Source organism: Neopsephotus bourkii, unplaced genomic scaffold, assembly GCF_033783945.1.
Source record: "Neopsephotus bourkii isolate Nb327-2 ecotype Australia unplaced genomic scaffold, CSIRO-AGI_Nbou_v1 NB_1707, whole genome shotgun sequence".
NCBI lineage: Eukaryota > Metazoa > Chordata > Aves > Psittaciformes > Psittacidae > Neopsephotus > Neopsephotus bourkii.
In genome coordinates this window covers 572089-595473 of record NW_026902181.1, presented here as the reverse complement: position 1 = coordinate 595473, position 23385 = coordinate 572089, and the positions used below count along the sequence as shown (strand labels likewise).

The following is a 23385-nucleotide window of genomic DNA, read 5'->3' as shown; positions in this document are numbered from 1 at the left end:
ATGCTGCCACCAATAATAATAATGATAAAGGAAATAAGAAGGGAAGAGAATATAAAACTAAAAGGGAAAGGGAAAAGAAAACAATAAACACATGTGACGCACAATACAATTGCTCACCACCTGCTGACCGATACCCAGCACAACCTGAGCAGTGACCTCAGCCTTCTGGGTGACTCCCCCCAGTTTCTATACTGGGCATGACATGCTGTGGTATGGAATACCCCTTTGGCTAGTTCAGGTCAGGTGCCCTATCTCTGCTTCTTCCTGGCTTCCCGTGCCCCTCCTCACAGGCAGAGCATGAGACTGAAAAGCCTTTGATCAGGGTAAGCAATACTTAGCAACAACTAAAAACACCAGTGTGTTATCAGTGTTGTTCTCAGACTAAAGTCGAAAACACAGCACTGCACCAGCTATTGAGAAGGAGAAAAATAACCGTTACAGCCGAACCCAGGATAGGCACTGATTTCATTTTTATGAACACTGCATTGCTTTCATCAGTTCCTAGACAGATGCATTGCTGATATAGTTGCAGCATCTGCTGTTATCAAGCCAACTGTATTTGATAAAGCCAGCAAGTAAGAAATACTATGCTTCTGAGTCGATAGAGCTCCAGACTTTGTCTTCAAGGACAATTCCATTATGCATCAGACACAAACAAAAGAATTCTGGAAAAGGATAATATATACAATGTAATATTTATTTCTGTATATGAAACATGCACTGGAAGAAGAGTTATGAATGGGAGTCAGCTCAGATAGAAAACGTTGGCAGTACATAGAAACTTCAGAAAGGGCCCTCGAAAGACTTCTCAGCCAGTCCGATGAAATGGATAAGAAACTGTGCATGGGAAGAGGACTGTGCTCCCCAGATGTATGCACTGCAGACATGCAGTGACCCACACAGTTCACAGAACCAAAATGTAGACTAGTAATTCAGCATTAATAATTTCCCTTGTTGCAACTCAAAGGCAGCTCAAATACCAGCAAGCTATCAAAGTAAACATCAATATACTATGCAGTCCAAAGTGAGCTGTGAAGGTCTGTAGTCACCGGTCCAAACAACCTAAATGCCAGCCAGGTTCTTATCCATAGTGTTTCTCTTACTCTTTGGGCACCTTTGAGGGCCTAGAGATAGTCTGAATTATTCTGTGATTCTTTGTGGCTGCCTTTCCAGTCTGACAAGCAGCAACAAAACATCACATTACATCGCTCCAATAATCGCTGCTCAAAGCATGTGATTATCAATATCCATGCCATGCCGGAGAAGTTTTGGACAAGACTAATACTTGCTTTTAGAGCATCAGGTCACATAGCTTTGGTCCATAGAGCTGCAACTGAAGTACCTTTCTGGACATGGTAAAGTTGTTACTGTGGCTTCTTGGGCTGTGTCACACAGTTACTAGACTCCATTCAGACCTGAATCAAACCTCTTCAACAGTGAGAATATGGAGGGAAACACTGGAAGTTGACCACAACACACAGTACAATTGTTGTCTGCTGAAAACAAATACTGCTGTCAATGATAAAATGAGTGACGTGGTATTACTGTTACTTTATGCAGTCAAAAATCAGACTCTCTCTCTCTTTAAGCTTTCTAAGTATTTCTGAAGTGACCCTACATCCATTTTTAAAATAAGTATCTACTTTCTGGAGTTTCCAATGCCAGGCTGGGATGTGAGCTGCAGGTGGGCCTGGCTCCTCAGGGCTCATTGCCAGCATGGGCAGGGCTATGCAGAGCCCCACTGCAGCACTGCTGGGGCAGGAGCTGACAGCCCTGGCGGGCTGCAATTGGGTCCTGGGCTGTGGGGAGCCCAGTCAGGGACAGGAAAGCCCAGCGGTGTCCTCAGGGCCCTGACAAAGGCAACACGCATAATATATATATATGCTTACACCATGTAGCTTTTCAGGATGCGAAGCATTTACTTCTTCTTTCTATACCCAGTACTATAATGATGACCACCTATAACGTTTCCACATAGCTAAACCCTGAAAGACATGTGGCATTCAACACTCACACTGAATTGAAAGTGAGCTGAAAAAATTCAGTTTCTCTCACATGTTTATAATGTAGATATATGCTACTATTCCAATAGATGCATTTTCAGGATAAATCCATCTGCAACTGGCAATGTTATTAGCCAAAAATGCAACAAAAATTAAGCAAATTAATCAGAACCACATCAGCAAGACATGTTTTTAATAATCCCATTGATCTTGGCTCAGACACATCAGGCTTGAAAAAAGCTTTGAGGGTGAAGAATGCCAAGTACCATTTTTATGAATAATGAATAAGCAACCAAAGAACTGCATTTAAGCAAAACTAGGAAAAGGAAGAATGAAAGTGAACAAGATGGTGACAACAGGAAGTGAAATACAAAATGGTACAGAAGAGGAGAGTATTGTATTAAGACAAACTGCTTCACAAAGAGTAGGAAAAAATACAAGGCTCCATAAGTTTTAATGGCTTGTAGTTTATACTCACTGCTTATATCTCCTTTCATTCCTCTCTATCACCCTAGCCATGGCTTTTTAGCACATCCACTCTAACAAACCTAGTAAAACCCATCAGTTCCCCTGCATCTTCATCTCCTCAAAACACTTCAGGGTCTCCCTACACCATTTAACCCTCCTCTATATTGTTCCCAACTCTTTTCCGTATTCCCTGTGTTTACATCCCCAACACTCCTTGCTCTTGTACCTCTTCATGGGACTGTCCCATCATACACATGGCTCCTTCCACATCCCCTGCTCTCCTGTCAGCTGTGCAGGACATGGTGCACACCCACTGCAGAACCAGGCACATGCTGGGTTGCTAGCTAGTGTGCAGAGCAGATAATAGCTACTCTTTAGAAATGGAAAGCCTTCCAGAAAATCTGGGTGGCCTGAAGCTGGCTAGGGTATAAAAAAAGCTGTCTAAAAGGTACAGCCATTGCAGAGAAGTCAAATTAATTCTTGGAATCCTTGTGGAAGGAACTGGGGACATTCAGAAACTCCACAAAGAGGAGGATTGTGAGAAAACTTTATGACCCCAAACTTATTTGGAAAAGTGGACAAAACACACAGTATGAAGTCATCAGAAGTTGTTTATCCAAGGGGCCTAACAGGAACTGGAGGGTGAAATGGATAAACTGTTTCATACTGGCAGACAACACACTCAGCTAAAAGCACTTTGGCATTTGATTACTGGAAAGTGGAAAATCTGACACCAGTTTGCAAAAGGATCCCAGAGGAAACCAAGGAACGTATACCCGCATATTGTAAAATTGATGTCTACTGATAAATTAATAGCAATTATAATTAAGAACAGAATTAGCTGGCACCTGCATAAACACAATCTATTTGGGAAAAAGTCAACAAGGCTTTTTTGAAGGGAAATCCTTCGAAGACTGTTACAGTTCTTTGAAAGATTCACAAACACGTCAGACTCAGACTGTCAAAAAGCTTCCAACAAATTCCTTCACCTAAAGATTTGAAGGAAGCTGAGCAGCTAGAATAAAAGCGCTTGCATGGCTGATGAGCAGGTGGCCCAAAGACAAAGGCAGGAGTGAAATCTCCATCCACTGCAAGAACTGATGTTTAACAGCAGAATTCTGTAAGGAACCTTAACTGCTCAACACACTTAAAAGTTATGCCAAAACCACAGAAGTAACAAAGGCAACTGATAAGGGTAATTCAAAGTAATAAAGGACAACAGAGAATCAGAGACAAGAACTATTGAGGGACAATATAGTGTGACTTGGCACTACAATGACAGTTACGATTTTATGTAGGTAACTTAAGCGATGAACAGGAGAAAACACAAAATTATTACATATGAGCTGGTCTTTATAACTCAAGTGCAGGATCTTGGTCTTATGATAGAAATCCTGTTATGATAGAAGTCTACATGGCTTTGAGACACTAACCAAATTCAGGGAAGAGAAACAGAGATGTCTCCCCCTCAAAGGGTTCATAAACTACAAATGACTGGAGACTGGAAGCATACTGGGGAAAACTGTACTTACCTACTAAATCTCTTATAGCTTTTTCTAGACATGTTTGTGACATAGCCAGAGATAGGACAGAGGGCAAAATGAACTGTACAGTATATTATTACCCAGTACAATCATTCTTGTGCACTTCTTCTACCTTCAATAGGAACATTAATAAAATCTCCTCCTCTTTCTCCCTCCTCACAGTAATTTTCAGTTTCTGTATGACCTTAACATAGGTCTTTCTGCACCTTCCACCCTTTCTGTCAGATCTAGTTAAGAGGTTTAGAAGTGTAATCAATAGATTAACAGTGTTTAAACAATAACAATGTTCATTTCTTTAGAAGAAATTAAACCCAGCATTTTTACCTAGAAATGCAGACCCATAGAAAGGAATATTGCCCAGATTAAATGTATTTGAGTATGATTTTCAGCCAAGCCTCAGACCAGCCCTTACTGTAAGCACACCTGAAGTACAATCTAGGTGCAAATATAAGTACTGGACATGATCTAACTGTTAGCTAATGCTTACAGGTAATAAAAGATTACATAAAACTCTTCCCCTGCACAGCAGCTTTTCCTTGAAATATTCTCATGATACAGGCAAATAAGACATTTTCAATCTGGAAGGAAGCAATTCCAGGTGCAAAAATTTGCTGACATGAAATCACACTTGTAAAATAGAAATTGAGGGAGAGAGAAATCTGATGTCATGTTTACTAAACATAAAGCAACCCCAAAGTGTACAACACATACACACAATCATGCCAAACACATGCACAATAATAGAAGAATTATTCATGTGGAAAACTTTTAGAATTCATTTTCTCTAATCACTAGAAACACTGTTCCATCAGCAGCAGCACTAATCGACAGGAAAAACACTTCAACCAGACATTTTCCATTATTGCCACTGTTCATAGTCTTCCTAGAAGCAATGACAGGATGGCGTGAAGTTGCACAAGGCTCTTCTGTCTCATATAAAAGATGGAGAGACATCTTTGTTTTCTGTTTGCATAGCCCCTAAACACAACTCCTTCTAACCATCAGGCTGTAGCTTCTAGTACTGTGACAGCACAAACAGTAAAGGAGCTACAAGTAATGAGCAATCTTCTTTTCCAATTCCTTCAAAGCCTGGTGAAAAGGGACAGACACTGCAGGTGCTGTATGGTAAGGCCCTCTCCATGTTCTAGCAGGAAAGGAGTGTAGTGTGTCTCACCAGGGGTGGAGCACTGGGCAGCAAGCTCTCAGCAGCCAATGGCTTTGACAAGCAGGAATCCCTCTCTTGCTCCTTAATGGTGCCTGCAATGTCTGGCAGATAAACCAGTCACTCAGACTGCGAGCAGAGAGAAGATGTGGGTAATAACCACAGCTGCTCTTAAAGTCTCAGCCCCAACATTTCTGCCCTTATTCTGATTGCTGCTTTCCCTAGCCTAACAATCAATAAAGTAAAAACAAGTTCAGTTACTCCACTCCAAAAGTAAAAGTGATGAAAAACAGTAGGCATCAATCTACAACCTTTAATTACAAACAGACATGAATCCCTGAAGACCCATCTTCTCCATCCTTGTGTAAGCCTGCAGTTCACAGGTTTATAGCTGTACTCCCATTAGCACTGTCAGTCTCTGTGTTTACAAGTTCATGTTTTCTTTTTTCTGGGACAGAATTTGTCCAGGTAGCAATCACTGTCTGTGCTGGTGCACAGGATGGATCTAAGAGGTAAACAGCTCAGCCAGGTTGGCTGAGGCCTTGGGTGATATGGTTTAGTGCAAGGTGTCCCTGCCCATGGCAGGGGGGTTGGAACTTGATGATCTTAAGGTCCTTTCCAACCCTCATTATTTTATGATTCTATGATTCTGGAATAAACAGTGCCTTTTCCACTGTTTTTAGTTTTACCACCACTCTCTTCTTCCTGGGGTGTACACTATTCATTACTGGAGGTGACCCAACTTTCTGTCCATGTGCTTCTAAACTGGCAGCTCATTTGATACCAAAATCAAAACAATTGCTGCTGCCTCAGCTGCAAGGCTGCTCTGTAACTTTAGCACAGTTAAAGTGACTGAGCCTCAATTTCTCAGAGATATGCTACTATACAATTAAAGGAAGTGTTTCTGATTCAGTGGGGGGACACGCAGCATGCCATCTGACAATCGCTTATACCTCTGCCACCAGGAATTACAAAAGAACAGCACAGGGAAGGGACCTGTTCAGTGCTGTGCGACATGGATTAAAGTGATTTTTCAATAAGCCTGCCCTCTCAGTAAAGCCATAAAGGAACGGAGAACGGTGTAAACCATCAAGCAATTCTCCAACTTATTTTCCCACCATGCAGTATTCCCTGCCTCAGCTTTTAGTCTCTCCTTTTCTTCCTTTCACACACCACGTAAGTACAGTATTTGCATGTATAGCAGCAGGGCTACCACTCCCCCTCTACAGCAGTGAAACAGAGACATGCAGGCATTGTCTTTTCAGAAGTGTCCCACCTTAGGGAGTTCAGGCAGTTCCACTGCTCTTCTGGTGCATAGCCTGACCTAGCACAGACTTTCATGCCATCACTACAGTCAGTCCTGCCAGCTCCAGCTCTCACAGCCCAACCGTCTCTTGTTATAGTTCAGCCCATTTGCATTAGCATCTGGTAAGGAATGGCCCATGTGAAACCAGAACCATTACTCTATTCCCTCACAGAAGAGAATTACCACAGCAGAATGTCTCAGTGCTGCTCGATCTTCCTGCTTCCTCATGGCTTGACAGATTGAGCATATCTATCAGGGAAACAGAAATTAAGTGGTGGCCAAGCAAAACCTTCTCCTTCCATTCAGCATGGCTTCAAGAGAAGCTATTGACTGCATGCAAGTGAGAGTCTAATGCTAGAGAGGAATGTCAGCCTTCACAGCTGCAGGGTGTTTCAGTCATTTCCCTTCCAAAACATCACCAGGTTGGAAACAGGCAGGTGAACAGGTGGACTGACTATAGTGTGCTCCATTTCTGGTTCTTTTGGCATACAGCACCACCTTCTATTAGGTGTGAGACAGCAAGATCTCATTTAAGCATATTTGCATCTGTAACATAGGATGCCTGTGACAACTAACAAACTCTGCTTGATTTCTGGCATCTCATCCCTGCTTTTCAAAGAAGGCCTAAAAAGCATTTGCAAATGCTGAATCTGGGTACAGAAATTCATAATCATACTAGAGATTAAAAGTTTTGGACTCATTAATTTTAATGGCATATTTATAATTCCTCACTACTTCCACAAAACACTTACTCCAGGTGATAATTACCTCTTTTTTCCTCCCCTTTCTGTTCCTTTACACCTAACACACATATTGCATCTTCTTTTGCTAACACTTCCGCTCAGCAGGTCACCTTTGCCTCAGATGTCCAACTCATTAATATAATTGAAGTTACACTCAGAAAAACTGTTCTCAAGCTGCACTGAGAAAGATCCGACTTCTCTCTCAGAAAGGAAGAGGAATCCCAGTTCCTAATAGCTGTGTTCTTTTTCAGACAGTATCAAATTAGCTTACATAAAGGTTACCTCCCCCAGTAAAGCTAAACCACGACTTACACCACTATGACCAAAGAAAAGAGAAAATCAGATAACCAAAGATTCATTCTTCTTACTTCAAGTGATAGCTCTCCGCAGCTTTGCAGATAACACCCCCTGAGCCAAAGGCACTGCCAGTATTTTAATTGCCACGTTAGACTTTTCATAGCATACTGCAGTAGGCCTGATGACTTGAACATATTAGCTCTTTCAGGAATACTTTCTACAAAATGCTTGAGTTACAGATGTTGACAACCGTTAACACAAGTATCTTTAATTTTTGTAACAGTGACCAGAAGAGCTTCTACTTACTGAAAATGCGGAAGGTGGCATCATTGTTAGCATGAGCAGAAGGAACAAGCTCTTCATCTCTGCCTGTGGGAACAGAAAGATTATTGATCAGAGTTGCTTGCTTCTTTGCTGCTTGTATGGAGAAAAGCTACAATACAATACAGCAAAAGTGCAGGGAGAATAGTTTTATCACTACACTCCCTGGATAGATGAAGGCAACTGCAACAATGAAATTACCCTGCAGAGAAAGCCAGACTGTAATTACTGAGTGCAAATATTTCCCTGAACTTTCCTCTGGTATTATGAGAACACCATCCCCAGGCACAGTGGAAGCTGCATGCTGTTGCATGTCTGCCCTCCCACCCTTTTACTTATACACATGATAAAATACTTGAAGATTGCAATGACTTCAACCAACCCAACGTAAGAAATTCCACAGTTAAAATGTATGTACCCTATATTCATTCTGGGTGACTTGGTGAAACATCATGTCTGTCTGTGTGTGATCTTGCTTGTTTAAAATCCTACAGTTAATCACACACAGCTGTAGCTAGATTCAAACATCAGTAGCTGTATCCCTTTTACAGAGCTAGAAAGGTGATCAGGCCACACAGACTGGTATGGCAGCATACAGTAGGATACAACAGTTACTAAAAATCAGGGCATTATGCACATTTGGAATCACAATACTTCACTGGTGCATTGCGTGTTGTTACTTTATCCTTCCCGAGTTGCACCAACCAAGCCCATACCAACCACCACTCACCAACGTTTACAGCTGTGGACACTTCAGCCACAAGAGGCTGCCTGTTTTTCAAGACCATTTTCTCATGACCTCATGACCAGTTGATTAAGCCCAGAAAGCAGAGATGGACTAGATATTCCCAGCTTATTTAACCTAGTCTAAGACGCTTCCTAACTTGGGAAAGGAGAGGAAAGAGGGAGGATGGGGAAATCTTCTGTGCATAAACTCATCAAGGAAGAAATGCTTATATCATCAGTCACTGTATCATCTGTTTTAATATTAAAACTTCTCATATAGCTCCTTAAGCCCGTGAGCTCCTTCAGCTCCTGGCCTATTTAATTCAGATAAAATATAGAATGTGTATAAAGTCATTGTTTCATGAGAATACCAAATCAGAAACAAAATACACCCAAAAATGAAACCTGCTTGATCAAGCATTTGCATATTTCAGGTTACTTTATAACGTGCAACCATTTTTCTCACAGTGCTAGGTCTCACTGCATCACAACTCATTACAACTCCCTAAGTCCATATACACCATGGGTTTTGGCACTGAACTTTCACAGTGCTGGGGATAAAAAGCTTGTTCTTCAACATTTTTCTTTCAGATGTAAAAACTACTAAGTGCTGAAAACCCAGTCACACCAAATTCTTCATGCAAAATAGCAATGAACAGGGAAAATGTAATTGGGAAAACAAGCACTGATAAGCGTCTCTCCTATATACTGAGGGACTGTATCAAAGCCACAAGATGTCACAGTTTTGGTGCCTGCTTGTATTTTTGTGCTGCTGCACTTGCATGGGAATTGCTGTCGTATGTCAAATTTAGCTTTCAAATGTTTAGACCATCCAGCCCTATTAAACTAGTCAACAGATTCCCGGAAGGATGGTCAGAAGGAAGAACAGGGCCTTCTGTATCCTATTAAATCCTCCACTGCAAAACAAACCTTCTGCCTGATTCTCTGAGCTCTAACAAACTTGTTATTTTAAAAGCTTCCTCTACTGTAGCATTCAGCATTGATCCCTTTTGCTTTCCTTTCAGCCACAGACAACACAGATGGGACTGGAGAATCTGTCTGAAACCTTCAAAAAAAGGTCAAATTCTGTTTCCGGATTTAACAGCTTTCACTCCTTGTAGCACCTGGGATACAGCAGCATATGTTTATTCTGCTTGTTTGCCATTCTCCTCACTGAAGGCTGGGTATGCGGGGGAAGGAATGAAAAGGACAGTGTCTTGCAGTGCTTTCACTTGTAAACAACAGCAGCTGCTGCTCCCTATGCCTCCTGCCCTTCCTCAATTCTCTTCAACCCTCCCCAGCTCCCTTTTCCCACTGTGTGCTAGAACAGCATCTCCACTCCCCTCTACCCAGAAACAGCAGTAGGGCCTGAGGGGAAATGGTGACTTTATGCTCAAGATATGGAACAGCTGCTGGAAAGCTCACATAGAGGAATCCCTGCCACAGGGCTAAAATATGACGTTATCCCAGCAAGAGGGATTATGAGAATCAGATCACAATAAGTGAGGAACAACCAGAATCTTCAAACAGAGCTAGAGGTGTGTCCTACCTCCATTCCATACACACATTAACTGCTCACGGTGAAAAAAAAGGGTCAAAGTGATGCCTGGTTCCAGCCATCTGTAAGCTTGGTCAAAATGACTGAGTTTCAGACCCTAACTATGAAGCTGCTTTATCCAAGAGACGCTGACCCAAGCTCCTCTAACTACTGGAGAAGTTCAAACTGGAGTCTGACTTCAGGAGCTCTGGACCCTTACTTCTATTTCAAACCAGCATGGATCAAGCCACATTTTGCAGAAATTTCAGAAACTCTGAAAGGATGATATTAAGGTCCTTTCCAACCCTAACTATTCAATAATTCTATAATGTTCTGGTGCCCTTTCTGAGCTGCCTCCACAGTGCCTACTTCTCCCTGGCACTTTGGAGAGGACACCACAAAGGAGATGGCTAGAATTTCATAACTCTGGACAGAACGCAGGAGCTCCAGTACAACTGAAAACCAGGATAAGCACCCTTATTAACCCTCAGGGCTTAACACTGAACCCACTCAAGAAAGAAGCTTTTGCCTACAAATACATATTTGCCTACACCTACAAATAGAAGGTGTAGAAAAGACAGATGGGCAGCCTTAGAGTTTTCTCTGTAATGGCTGCAAAAATATTTTATTTAGTCACAAACTCTTATTCAGGGCCAGGCAGACTCAGCAAGATCAGTCAAATCTTCATTAAGACCAGCAGTATGTTTCAGAAATCAAGGATAGTTTTAATGACTCCCATATTTAATTTAAGTGTGTAAATCCTGCCTTCCAATGCACAAAGAAGGTTCAAGACTGCTTACTTCGACTTGGCCTCTTTTCCAAAGAAGTTCTCAACATCCATGCTCATAGGTAAACAAGACTTACACTGCCTGTATGTATAGGTAAAAATAACTGAATCAGCTGGCTAATTTCAGGGTTTCAAAAGCATAAAGTTAACTTTTGCTTGAGGGAAAAGATACTGGGCTGGGATGAAGAGGCATATTGGACTTTCAACCCATTTATATGATGACTTTTTCCTTTGAAGAAGGAAGAATCCAAACTGGAAAGAAATATTACAAATAACTCAGCCTTGCTTAAGCCATTTAGACTACAGAATCAGATCACAAAGTCGGAATAAAACAGGTTCCAGGAGTCCCATTGCTCACAGATTTATCGGTCTGGGTTTTTCTATTTTTCTTTAAAATAATTAGAAGCCAGCACTACATGGCTTGTCTCTGTTTAGCACATCAGACAAACTAGTCTTCTTTTGCCTGGGAGCTACATTTCTAAATCAACCTTTGGCCAAAGACATGTATCATGTATGGGAGTCAGGGACTGTTCTAGGGATGGTTCACAGGTAGAAGATAAAAAGACCCTTTGAGGGTTAAAACTTTTCTATTGCCAGACAAGGTTTAGCTGGGCATGCAATAAGCAGCAAAGCCACCCAGCAATACTAGGTGCAGCAAGTCCTTGGGTTCATTTTGTCTCCTAGCTGGTGATTTGAATTACCTAGTGTGAATCTATTATTCCCACCTGAGTTAGCTCTGACACAGAAGCCACAGGCAAGTTGGACACTCCAGCATTTGCCAATTGGACACTCCAATATTTGCCTGTTGCAACATAGATACAAATTGCTTACAGTAAAGTTTAGCACATCCAGCACTAAAGCCAAAGTTGTCACTATGATCCTGCTACTCGTACCTTTCCAGAATTTCCTTCCCTTTCCACCACTCCCAACTCCACTCCTCTTTAACACATCCTATCTCACTCAGTCGTTATATTTTCAGGAGTTTGGTTGAAGGAGGTGGTAAGTCAGAAAGGATGGTGATATGCTGCCCAGTTATTTACTGGCATGGATTCTTTTTAGCCACTGACTCAAAGCTTTTTATCTTCCAGTCTCATTTCAGTCTCATTTTCCAAAGACATGATTACTTCTGCTTTGCTCTCAAAAGCTCCAGTATATCTTTGTTGCAGCTTGCTTTTGCTTGCCTTGTCTACAAAGAAGCATCTTTCAAGTTTTTGGTGGAAAAGTTAGAAAGGGAAAATATGTACACACAGCAAAAAGATAAGACAAAGGCAAGGAGAGAAAAGAGCACTGTGGAGCAGAGATTAAGGATAGGGAAAAACCTCCTTTTACTTTGCTGGGAGATGAGTTAGGAGAGCATGAGAACCACATCACATAGCCCAGAGGAACTAAGAAACCAGTCACCCTTTCAGGCAGAGGAAATCACATTCAAGATACTTCTTAATACGTATGTTTTCTTCCCCAGCTACAGTAACAACCTTTTGTTTGACATTTTTCCAAAGAAAATCCTGGGCCTGATGTCCTTTGGGCTAGGGCAGATAAGCCAATTAGTGTGCATGTGCCTGTAAAGTGGGAGGATGCTGAATTTCCTTTCCCTTGACCATGCAATGAGCCACATTTATAAACAGCTGTTTATATAAAAAGCAGGGAGAAATGTTTATAATGTGTTTAAACACAAGACTGACTGAAAGGGCTTAGTAGGAAAGGAGAGAGAATAAAGAAAACCAAGACACAAGTTGCCTAAGTACAAGTTTTATGGAGATATTTTTACCATTGGTATCCAGATTTCTTCATTTTAAATACATGCTAGCAGTAGCAGAATCCTCATCAAAAAGTATTCCTGCTGAGGGATACTTTTAGCCATATTATGCATATTATGAAAGATAAACTTTAGCTAGAACAACTTTAAAATTCACCTTGTTAAATGAAAAAAGAGAATAGTTACAAGAACTTAGTAAGAAGTGCGGCAGCAGAGCACCAGCTGCCTGAAGAACTGAGTAGTGGCAACATACAAGCATCTTCCAGACTGCTCCATCAATAAGCTTTCATCTTAGCCTTCAGCCTGATCCATTGCAGGCACGTAAATCTGCACTAGGCCATTGTTTAATGTGGCTGACTGAAACTGGTAATGTTTTTACAGAGGAATTCTACAGCAATACCAAGTTCAGCAGCACCTGGGAAAACTATAGCAGCCTCTGCTATAGGGTTTTAATTTGGACACCGAAATCACACAGAACTGTAGCTGAAAATAATTAGCTGCAAGAGCAGACCGTGAAACACACAGAAGTTCTAGTAAGACCTCACACCATGCCCTGTTGGGAGGTGGGGAAGAGGCAGACTTGCTTCTTTCCCCCTCTCCAAAATACACAATGAAGTATTTAAGATTTAGGTCAGCGAAGCAGCATGTTTCAAGTAAACATAGTCACTATGGCAGTCCCTTGCAGGAGCTAATACAATATTTGATGAGGACAATTTTCTCTCTACTTAATATCAGTTGAGAATCAATTTTCTGCAACTAGCCTTCCACTATTAGGTCTGCAGCTAGAGATTTATTATAAGGAGCAAAGATAGGATTCTGCCTTCTATTTTGGTACTCTCACTGTGCTTAGCTGTTAATTAAATCTGGGAGCAGGTAGGGATAATGACAAGTGCACACAGACTCATTTAGACAGTTAATTGCAATAAGAAGCCACACACTGCCTATGGAAAATATATGACAAGGATATAATAGTCCAAACACTAACATAGTTGAAGAGGAATGGCTAACAGCAATTTACTACTGTCCCATCACAGCTCAAGCTTCATTTATATAAGTGATTTAGCTTGATCTAAAACACCGAGCACTGCTGCTGTTTACAAACACATTAGCTAGCTGAGACTAATCCCTTTCACTTCAAATCTTAGAGAATTCTTTAGGAGAAGAAAGGATTTCAAAGCTGGAAAATCGCTTCCAATTTTGTCTTCAGTCCATCCTAAATATAAACATGGCAATCTTCTGCACTGTGCAAGGGGTTAAAAAAGAAAACAAAATTGTCTTAAGTAAAAAATTGTCAAAAGACAATTTCAAAGCAATGTGGCTTTTTCTGCCTCTCTTTGCAATACCTACATCTCTGTTCACTTAAAAAAATGTTAGCACCGTGTTCAAGTGTGCTTGCAGTATGCATAGGGAACACCTGTGTTCCCAAACAAATTTATTTAAAGGTGACTATTTAAAGGTGATTCTTTCCTGTTAGGGTGGTGAGGCACTGGAATGGGTTGCCCAGGGAGGTTGTGAATGCTCCATCCCTGGCAGTGTTCAAGGCCAGGCTGGACGAGGCCTTCAGTCAGATGGTTTAGTGTGAGGTGTCCCTGCCCATGGCCAGGGGGTTTGGAACTAGATGATCTTAAGGTCCTTTCCAACCCTAACTATTCTATGATTCTATGACTAATAACATGGACAGGAAAACATGAGAGTATTTACCCTGAACCTCATGTGGGCTTTGACTGTTGTTGCCCCTACACTGTTTGTGGAACCCAAGGTACTCTTTTTTTATTAATGCTAACTCACCTTTATATATATATATATATATATATATATATATACACACACACTTATCTCAGTAAACATGCCAAGCATGCCACACTTGTATGGGTACATCTCTTCCCTAAGGAATCACCCTTACTGACTGCAATGCAGACAGACCTTCAGTGGCATGAAGCACGAATTCCCTCAGAGAAGTCAGAGGGCTTACTTACATTCCTCTTCAAGGGAAAGATGACAAACGTGAAGAGAGATAGAAGAAATGAAAAGAAGAAAACCAAACAAACCAACCCGAACTTCTGACTAACAAATTTAGGAAACAGAATGTGTGCTAGTGGAGTCTGGGCTGCAGTCTCTAAGGATACAGCTGTAGCATCTTTTATCTGTCACTAAAAATTAACTTCATAAAAAAATTATCTTAAGAGAGTGTGATCACACTGCAGTGCCTGGAGAGTTCTCAAAAGAAGCACATGCTCGACTGTGTGATCACAGCAAAATGACAACAGTGTAATCTATAAATAAATTGGTTCTTTGCTCTGAAGCTGTTTTCTCCCACAGATGCCCAAACGGGAGCTTCCAGTTACTGCTTTAAGGGCTAGGCAGAGAAATAAGCAATCCACGGATGGTGCTTGTTTTCTCTGTCATCTCTACATGTCAAGAAGGTGAGCTTGTTACTGTGCAAGAAAGCATAAATTAGTGTTTTGCTCACAAGACCATGCATGTGAGCAGGTACCCACTCAAATCCTTTTATACTAAAGTCCCTTCTCAAACATCTAGTAACCATTAATTTTTGTTGTCTAAGACAAGACCAGAGCAAACCAAGTCACATTTCAGATCCAAGAGTGTTAAAAAATGAGATAGTGAAGCTGTATCCAGCAGAGTATCATTTCCAGTGAAGTAAGTTCTTTTGACAAGTCCATCATACCATGGGCATAACTGCAAACGACTGCATTGGATCAGAGCAATCATCCATCACTGTCTTGGCCCAAAGACTATGCTGGGAACACCGAAGGGTTTATCATCAGTTTTGTATAATCCTTTCCACAGACCAAAGAGCAAAGCAACTTATTTCCTCTGGACTTCACTGAGCATCAATATGCCACTAGGAGAATATTTCCCCCTTCTCTCAGCTAATGATGAGCCCATAGCATTAATCATGAGGGCTACTGTAATTGCATCCTATGCATTCTAGGTGCTGTTCTTCTACAGAACAGCAGCTCTCATCCTCTTATGAAAAAAGCTATTTGTTTGCTGTGTATTGATGAGTCACAAGGTACATACATGAACTAATCACTGGTTAACATTTTTTTAACATATAAAGCTCCCCCTGAAGAGAGCCTTCTGGCAGCCTAAGCCCTACCTGTTCTGAGGCACAAAACAGTATTTTGCATTACTTAGCACTGCATACAGAAGAAGGAGCCCTCAACCAAGATCAGAGGGGCTTTTCCCCCAGGTTCCATATTTTAACAGAACATCTGTGTTATTTAAAAATAAAAATTGTTCTTTAAACTCAAACTCAAGTACTACCAAGAAAACCAGTTGCAACAACATAACTCCTTTCCTGTTTCCTAAACCCTTTTGGCAAGTCAGGGCACAGCCATTCACATAAACTCCAGCTGAATCTTGGTGCCTAATTTTTGAGACAAGTAACCCCTGAAGCAACTAGATTAGATGAGCTCTACCAGCATTCTCTTTTACCAAGCTGGTAAGCAGCTGGATCCCAGAAAGCCCATCCCCAAAACAAAGATACATGAATACCTACATCAGAAGTTACATTCATTGAACAGCAAGATTGAGATCATCCATTCTCCAGCTCCTCTTTAGCATAATGATTGCTACTTTCCCTTAAACTTAACACAATTTAGTTTTATACTTAATATTCTTTTTAGTACATATCCATAGAGACAACAGCAAACAAAACCCTACATCATTGCTTGAAAATCACCTCACGTCAGTCACCACTCACCTTTTCTCAAAGGTTAGAGTGGACTGTTTACTAGCAAATGGATTCAGAATATGCAAATACCACAAAGGAACTGTCCCAGTCCCAGAATTCCTGTGAAGCCATCAAGCATTTACACTCATGAAACAAGCTATTTTAAAACCAAACACCCCTGAGGTGTCAGGATGCCCCACAGTGTGTGAGAACCTGAGAATATGCCTGAAAAAGAAGTCTCAATTATCTCACACAGGACAGGAAAATATGCTAAAAGCAAAACTTCAAAAGATACCAAATTTGCTCTGTTTTATTTTTTTGCATTTATTATTAAATTCATTTACTAACATAAATATTACTTTAAGCTAGTGTCATGCCAAAGACATATGGTCCTACCTACCTTTGTTCCACATCACAAACACCTCCTTTTGCTCCCTGTAACAGCAGTGTTTGTCCTGAATGTCCACACACACACAGAGCTGTGCAGCACATTGGCTCATCAACACGCTGCATCTCAGGAAGAATGTTTTTTCGTGGCTGCTCTACCTAAACACACTGGGAAATGCTCTGCCATTGCAGAGGGTGCTACATCTCATAAGAAGCCAGGAGAAAAACATCTAAATCACAAGCCAGCTTACAGAAAAGCTGTTGAAGGGCCCTCACAAGTACAATAAAAGAAACTCCAAGCCTTATGAAGACACTTCCAAAAGTAATAAGCAAAGGTGTTTACAAACCCTTTTGAAGGTCTCTACAGTCAGACCTAAAGAAACATACCATCTCCCTAAGCTTCTGTACTAACACAGGTTATTCCTAGTCTTGGGAACAACACTGGAAACCTTTACCAAAGCTTTGAAATGCAGTTTTTAAATCAACAGCTCCACCTGACCATCCACAAGGAACACCAGAGCATAAGGAAAACCTACACCTCTCTATACTGCTACCAGCCCATTACCATCTCCATCCAAGGACAGGTCCCTGGAGCTACCTTCTTGGCCTGTTTCACACATCAGTCTTCCTCAGGGATGAGAGATCTGGTCCTACAAACCTCCCCTCTCACAAACAGGTCTGTTGGCTCTGACAGCATCATTTAGCTGGGCCTCCCAAAGGATCCCATCTCATACAGCTGAAAGCAATGCAAGATTGATTAGGAGACACTCCCTCCCCTCAGCACCTGCTAGCATACAAACAGAAGCAGTTTTGTTCACAGGGGTGATAGTTAGGGGGTATGAGAGTCTTGGTGCCCTTTTATTCTAGGCAGGATTTTATTCCAAAGCACCTATGTCTGATTCTCCCAGGCTCATCCAGCATCCTATCAAACCGGTAATGTTCTTTCCACTCCCCTGTTCCCTACAAGCACGATGTCAGGGAAAGCGGTTCTGATTACATTAAGTCTCAGTGCAATTAACTGCAAGTAAAAGGGATTAATGTTCACCGAATACACAGCATGTCTTCATCCCTCACTTCTAGGAAATACAGTTTTGCAGTCATAAGGACTCTGGTCTCTCTCCTCTTTCCTGCACTCTTTTAACTGAAGCAAAAAAAAAAAAAAAAAAAAAGAGTGGGGAATTAAAAATGGTTTAAAAATGACAAACAGCGCTGAAAAGACTGATCGATAATAGATATCCAAAGAGAGGGATCAGGAGGCAGCCCAGAATACAAAGTCGACTCTTACCTTCTGTGTGAACCTGTAAAAGGTGAGCGCAAAACTTGGAGATACTTGCACCACTCTGCAGCAAATCTTGAAAAACCACTTTCTTATGTTCTGGTTCAAACAGTGGCTCTTAAGTGCTCTTCTCTCCGGCTTCTGTTTGGTTACTAATCCTTACTGTACAGGAAAAAGAGAGTTATATTTCATTTAACCCCTTCAGCCTCTGTTTCTTCACAAGAGTTTTCGGTTTTGCTTGGGAAAGCCAGAGTTGAAAGCGTGCACACACACATGCATGCTTTGGGATTCTTTCTAGCTCCTGTAGTCTGTGTATGAGTGCACACACTAGCTCTAAACTGTGCCTTAAGTTACTGCAGGGGTGGGGCCCTTTGTAGCTAGTTTCAATTTAGCTGTAGGCAGCATATCCAAAGAGAGACAGTTATCCACAGATCCCTTCAGTGTTCATCTTCAGTGAGCTCCCAGCTCTAGAAGAAAAATTATTTAACTTAAGTTTAAAATTAAAGCCTGAATCACAGTTCCCAGATACGTTTTTGACCAAAGAAAGTTTGAACATAAATACAATTCACAGCTAGATCTGGCTCTGGGCAGGGCTAAGCAGATCCCCAAGGTCTGAAAATACCAGCACAGATCTGCATTTAACCAAAGACAAAAGCAGCTCAGGTTTCTCTATTTTTTTTCCTCTAACAAATGTCCTGCAATTCAGAAAAAACCCATAAAGGAACAATTTAGCAATTGAAAAACTGTTAAGGGAAAAGGAATCTAGTTGGATGCATTACAAGGAAAAACTTGTGCTGTTATTCATGTGGATACTAGAGGAATCATTGCATAACAACTTACGTGTTGCTGCTGTTGTTTTATCTTGAAAACAGATAATTCCACCCTACTGATTTTGTCCTCTGCTTAGCATAAAACAAATATTGAAATACAGAGACCACTGATCTATAAAAATAATTCTTATCCAGCAATTGTTAACAGCTACCAGCATTTCAACTCTACTTAATGTTATGACTGAGGTTTCCAAGATTATGAGAATAGTTTTAAAGTCTTTGGGTTGGTGTTTTTGTTTGCCTTCCAGTTTCAGAGTCCTTTTTCCATCAGTAGTTCATTTGAAACCATGATGAACAAAACCTTGCTTTCAAATGGAAAGATGAAGCTTCTACCTTCAGGTAACTCCATGTGCTGGATCTTCCAAGGAAGACATCAATGTGTGCAATGAAATCTCCACTACTCTCCTCTTGGCCACACTACTACTTCAGATGATAAGAAGATAAAATATCCTTGTCAACTGTTGACAAGCCTAGACACACACAGCTCCAAACAGAAGAGAAAGTTTCTAGCAGCCTCATAAATGCACCAGGTGACACAGAAGCAATTTTATTCTAGCGCCACAGCTCTTTTCATCCCTGCTGGTCAATCCCTGTCTGGCAACTAGCCACCAAAGATACACAGTACTCAAATCCTACTGCTACACATCCCACAGGGGACAGTTTGAATAAAAGTCACGTATTTTCCACATGCAAAAGCAATCCCATACTTTCCTGCCCAAGCTAACTTAGACACAATAAACAAGGATAAACCCTAACAGGAAAACAGCAGCACCTCCACCAAGAAGCAGGGGAACCCCAAAAGGCTGAAAGATATAACACAGCCCAGAAGAATGCTTAATGGTGGTGCTGATTCATGGCTACCTATGCTGCCCATGTCAGGAGAGACAATAATTGAACACTGTTAATGGCTAATTAAGGACACAAATTATTGGCTTGCCCCTTTAGACCTAAATTTTCCTTTAAAAAAATAAATTCAGGCCTTGGGCCAAGCTGTGGGTGCTTTTTTTCCATCAGAAAGTCGTTAGATTAATGCATGCTTTTTCTTTATCCACCCATACTCTCAACTGGCCATTGGCTACTGCCATCCTGCTAGCTGCCACAGTTATATCCTAAACTTCATGATATTTGAACAAACCAAAACCTGCACCTTTGACCTTATGTGAATAAATTACACTTTCAAATCAATTTAAAGCTTTTAGAGCCTTGTATCACTGGCAAGAAAAGGCTCAAAATCCAACCCAAAAAGCTCAGAAGCTACTAGGCAAAAACCCCATGAGCACTCCAGATGAATTTATAAGTATCTGATTCTTAAAATTTCTTCTCACAGCAGCAGAGCCCTCAATGTATGTTTTTTGGAAATAGCAAGCTTAGTAATGTTCTTGTGGCTCTTGTGTTCTTGTTGACAGTTAAAACTACAAGGGAGTTCAGATGGGGAAAATGTGACTGCTCATGTTGGAATCTAGCCAGGATACATCCAAAAAACAGCTGTGCCTACTGCATTAAAGCAGATACTGTGTAAACACATCTGGATTGATTTTTAACCCCATAAAGACTTAATAACCAACCTCCTGAAAGGAACTGAAATAAACCAAGAAGTAACCAGATTTTTACCACAACTAAGCAACATGAGACATTGAAGACACTATTTTTACTAACAAAAGGAAATTAAAATCTGCTTACACTTCCTGGTTCTCTCTTTCACGGACACCCCCTTGTCGTGGGGAAAAAGCTTGCGTGCCCTTGAGAAGTTGGGAGTTATGCTGGTGGTGGCTTATGCTTCCGGTAGGGTCTCCCATGCCAGTCAGCTCTCAAATGAAGGGTCAGACAAAGTGTGTCCATGGGCAGGATGGGCTCACTAGCCTTCAGGCAACCATCCTAGGAGAAGGACAACTCCAACTTCAAACCCGGGCAGATGGAGCTCATGTAGCCCTGTAAGGCCATCCATCTAAGAGAAGGATACTCTAATTAAACCTACAACCTGAGGACTTTGCTGTCACCGTCCAAGCTCGCTAGGCCCTGGCAGATAAACCTCAGGTGTAAAGGGTGAGGCCAGTTCTGCGCACGCTGTGCCTCACCTAAAATAAATCCACTGCGCAGGCCCGAAGGGTTTACCCACACTTGCAAAGCCCTGCAGCGACAGGCGAGGGACGAAACGGCAGGTGATAAGGTGCACTGGAAGTCGCAGACCCAACCCTGCATGCAGGCGGTTCAGGACATTGGTCGCTCAAGTCTGACCCAGGAGATGACAGTCTTGTTCGGCAGCATCCTGAATGACCAAGCAGCCTTTTTCAAGGACAGCACTGCTTGCTCCATATGGAGAGAGGCCTAGAAAAGGTGGCCTAACCAAAGCTCATCTCCCCCTCCACCTGGTTGGCTAGCCGCGGCCAACGGGCATCTTCTATTGCGGTCAATTAAAAACAAAGAGACAAAGGCATACACCTGCCTCCAAAGGTGTATCCAGATTTTATTTTTTTTTTTTTCTCCCTGAAGCAATACCTTAGCCTTGGCCATATTGACTACCATCAGTGGTCCACCTTGGCCTCCAATCGGGAGACTTGGAGGCACACCATACATAATGCTGCTGACTCCTTTGAGAGTTCATGAAGAACTAGTCTCGAGGAGAAAAGACAACACAGGAAGAATTGCGCCCCACCTGTTCCACCCAAGGAGACCTTCTGCTGTGCTTTTTGTAGCCGGATTTGCCTATCCCACATTGGCCTTCTTAGTCATCAGCGCGCTTGTAGTAAGCGTGGGTAAATGCCCTTCCCAAATCTTCGTTCGCAAAGTCAAGCCATGATGATGACACTTCCTGGTTCTAGTAGAAACATGACAAAATCAGAAGCTATTAGTGTGATATTTGAACTTGAGGCCAGTTCCTACCAGGCAAATGACAATGCAAATATAAAGTAAAACTTTGCCCTGTGGGTCCCCAGAAACTACGTGTGTTCTGCATGTGTACCTTTTCTCTGGGAGAAAGGACATGTTCCCTGTGTTGAAATTGTTTTCAACCACTACCATTTAGTGAAACTAAGATAACCCACTGATTCATCTCTTGATAAAACACTCACAGCCCACTACAAAGATAATACAGTCAGGACTACAGGCAGTTGCCTCTTGCCACTATTCTATCCAGTTGCTAGCCTGGAGGAAATGGCATCACCATCATCAAGGAGAAACAGCTGAGATGATGGATAGTGCTGAGCAAGATATCCCTTCCAATCCCATCAGTGAAGTGCTTTTGGCAAGAAGCAATCTCTACAGGAGCTGTGGCACTGGGATTGCAACACTAATGTGGTCAGAGATCAGTAATAACACTAATGTTTTCTCTTCCAGAAGTACCTTTAAAGGAAACAACCAACCAGGATTCCTTACTGTCACAGACTGTTTTCAGATCTGCATGCTTTACTGGACACAGTTCCAGTCTAACTAGTTATGGCTGTCTAACAGTTACAACTTAGTGGTGGGTTTACCTTGGCTGGTCACCAGATGCCCACCAAGCTAACTTATCACGCCTCATCCTCAACAGGACAAGGGAAGAAAGTACGACAGAAAAGCTTATCAATCACAATAAAGACAGGGAGATCAGTCACCAGTTCCTGACATGCGCAAAATTACTTGACTTCAAGGAAGTTAATTTGTGAGAAATAAGAACAAAACAAGAAACATCTTCTTTCCCCACCTCTCCTTCTTCCCAGGGGGGTATATCACTCAACTCTTCTACCTCGTCTACCCTCCTCCTGAGCAGCATCCAAGAAACTCAGACAAGACTCACAAACCCTCCACAAGAGAAGCTGGTCTCAGTAGCTTGAGCATTGACCTAAGGAACCGAAGGATCTATGTTCAGTTTGTTTAGGAGATCTGAACCTCCCAGGAGACTACTGTGATCAGGAAACCATAGCATAGCAATACATTGCAAACTGGTATTCTTGATCACTCCCTTAGTCATTTAGCCAAAGAACAAGGATCAGCAAGGTTATGATTATGGCGGGGTCACAGGCTTAAAAACGGGATGTTTGCCTTGTTTTGCTTTCAGATTAATATCCAGCTTCTTAGGTAGGTGCAATAGCCTAACCAAGGGCAGCGGACAGCCATTCACATACTGGGGAACAGGTGAACCTGCTACTTTGGGCATTTTGCTCAGGGGATATGCTCAAATTATTCTGAGCACAGGATAATACTGAACAGCAGTCTGACATCCAAGTAAGTGTGCGGGTGACTGAATAACAAGATCAAGAAATAAAGGTCTCTGGGATGTCAAATCAAGTTCGCTGCTACTGGGGACACTATAGCATAATCTCTAACCCTCTCCTTCCATCAACTGCACAGGGTCTGAGAACAGGAGGCTTCATTCTTCAGAAAAGAATGCATCTTTATACATACTGATTTTTTTCTTATTATTCTTTTAAAGAAAACACAGAAAAGTAAAATTTGATTCAATCTGAACTGAGCTTTTGCCAAACATGAATAGTACAGCAGTATCTCCATTCTTCCCAGGTTCTCACTCACTATCACAGGATAGGCACGTCATTTAGCCCTCTGAATCAC

At 41.7% G+C, this 23385-nt stretch overlaps 1 protein-coding gene across 3 annotated transcripts in view; it reads right to left on the bottom strand.

The window, feature by feature from the left end:
• Nucleotides 1-18964, bottom strand: part of PAPLN (papilin, proteoglycan like sulfated glycoprotein) — a 60286-nt gene extending 41322 nt beyond the window's left edge. Inside the window, exons 1-2 of one of the 3 annotated variants that reach the window (XR_009728921.1) lie at nt 17300-17517; nt 7830-7892 (exon numbers count right to left, since the gene is read on the bottom strand). Coding sequence is in view for 2 of the 3 variants with exons in the window: in XM_061376354.1 (XP_061232338.1) it covers nt 7830-7892; nt 17300-17308 (72 nt within the window). In the remaining variant the exon portion in view is untranslated. Of the gene's footprint in view, nt 1-7829; nt 7893-17299; nt 17518-18019 lie in introns of those variants that run through there. The other 2 variants (XM_061376355.1, XM_061376354.1) reach the window with 2 other exon arrangements.
• Between the last annotated feature and the right edge of the window lie 4421 nt (nt 18965-23385).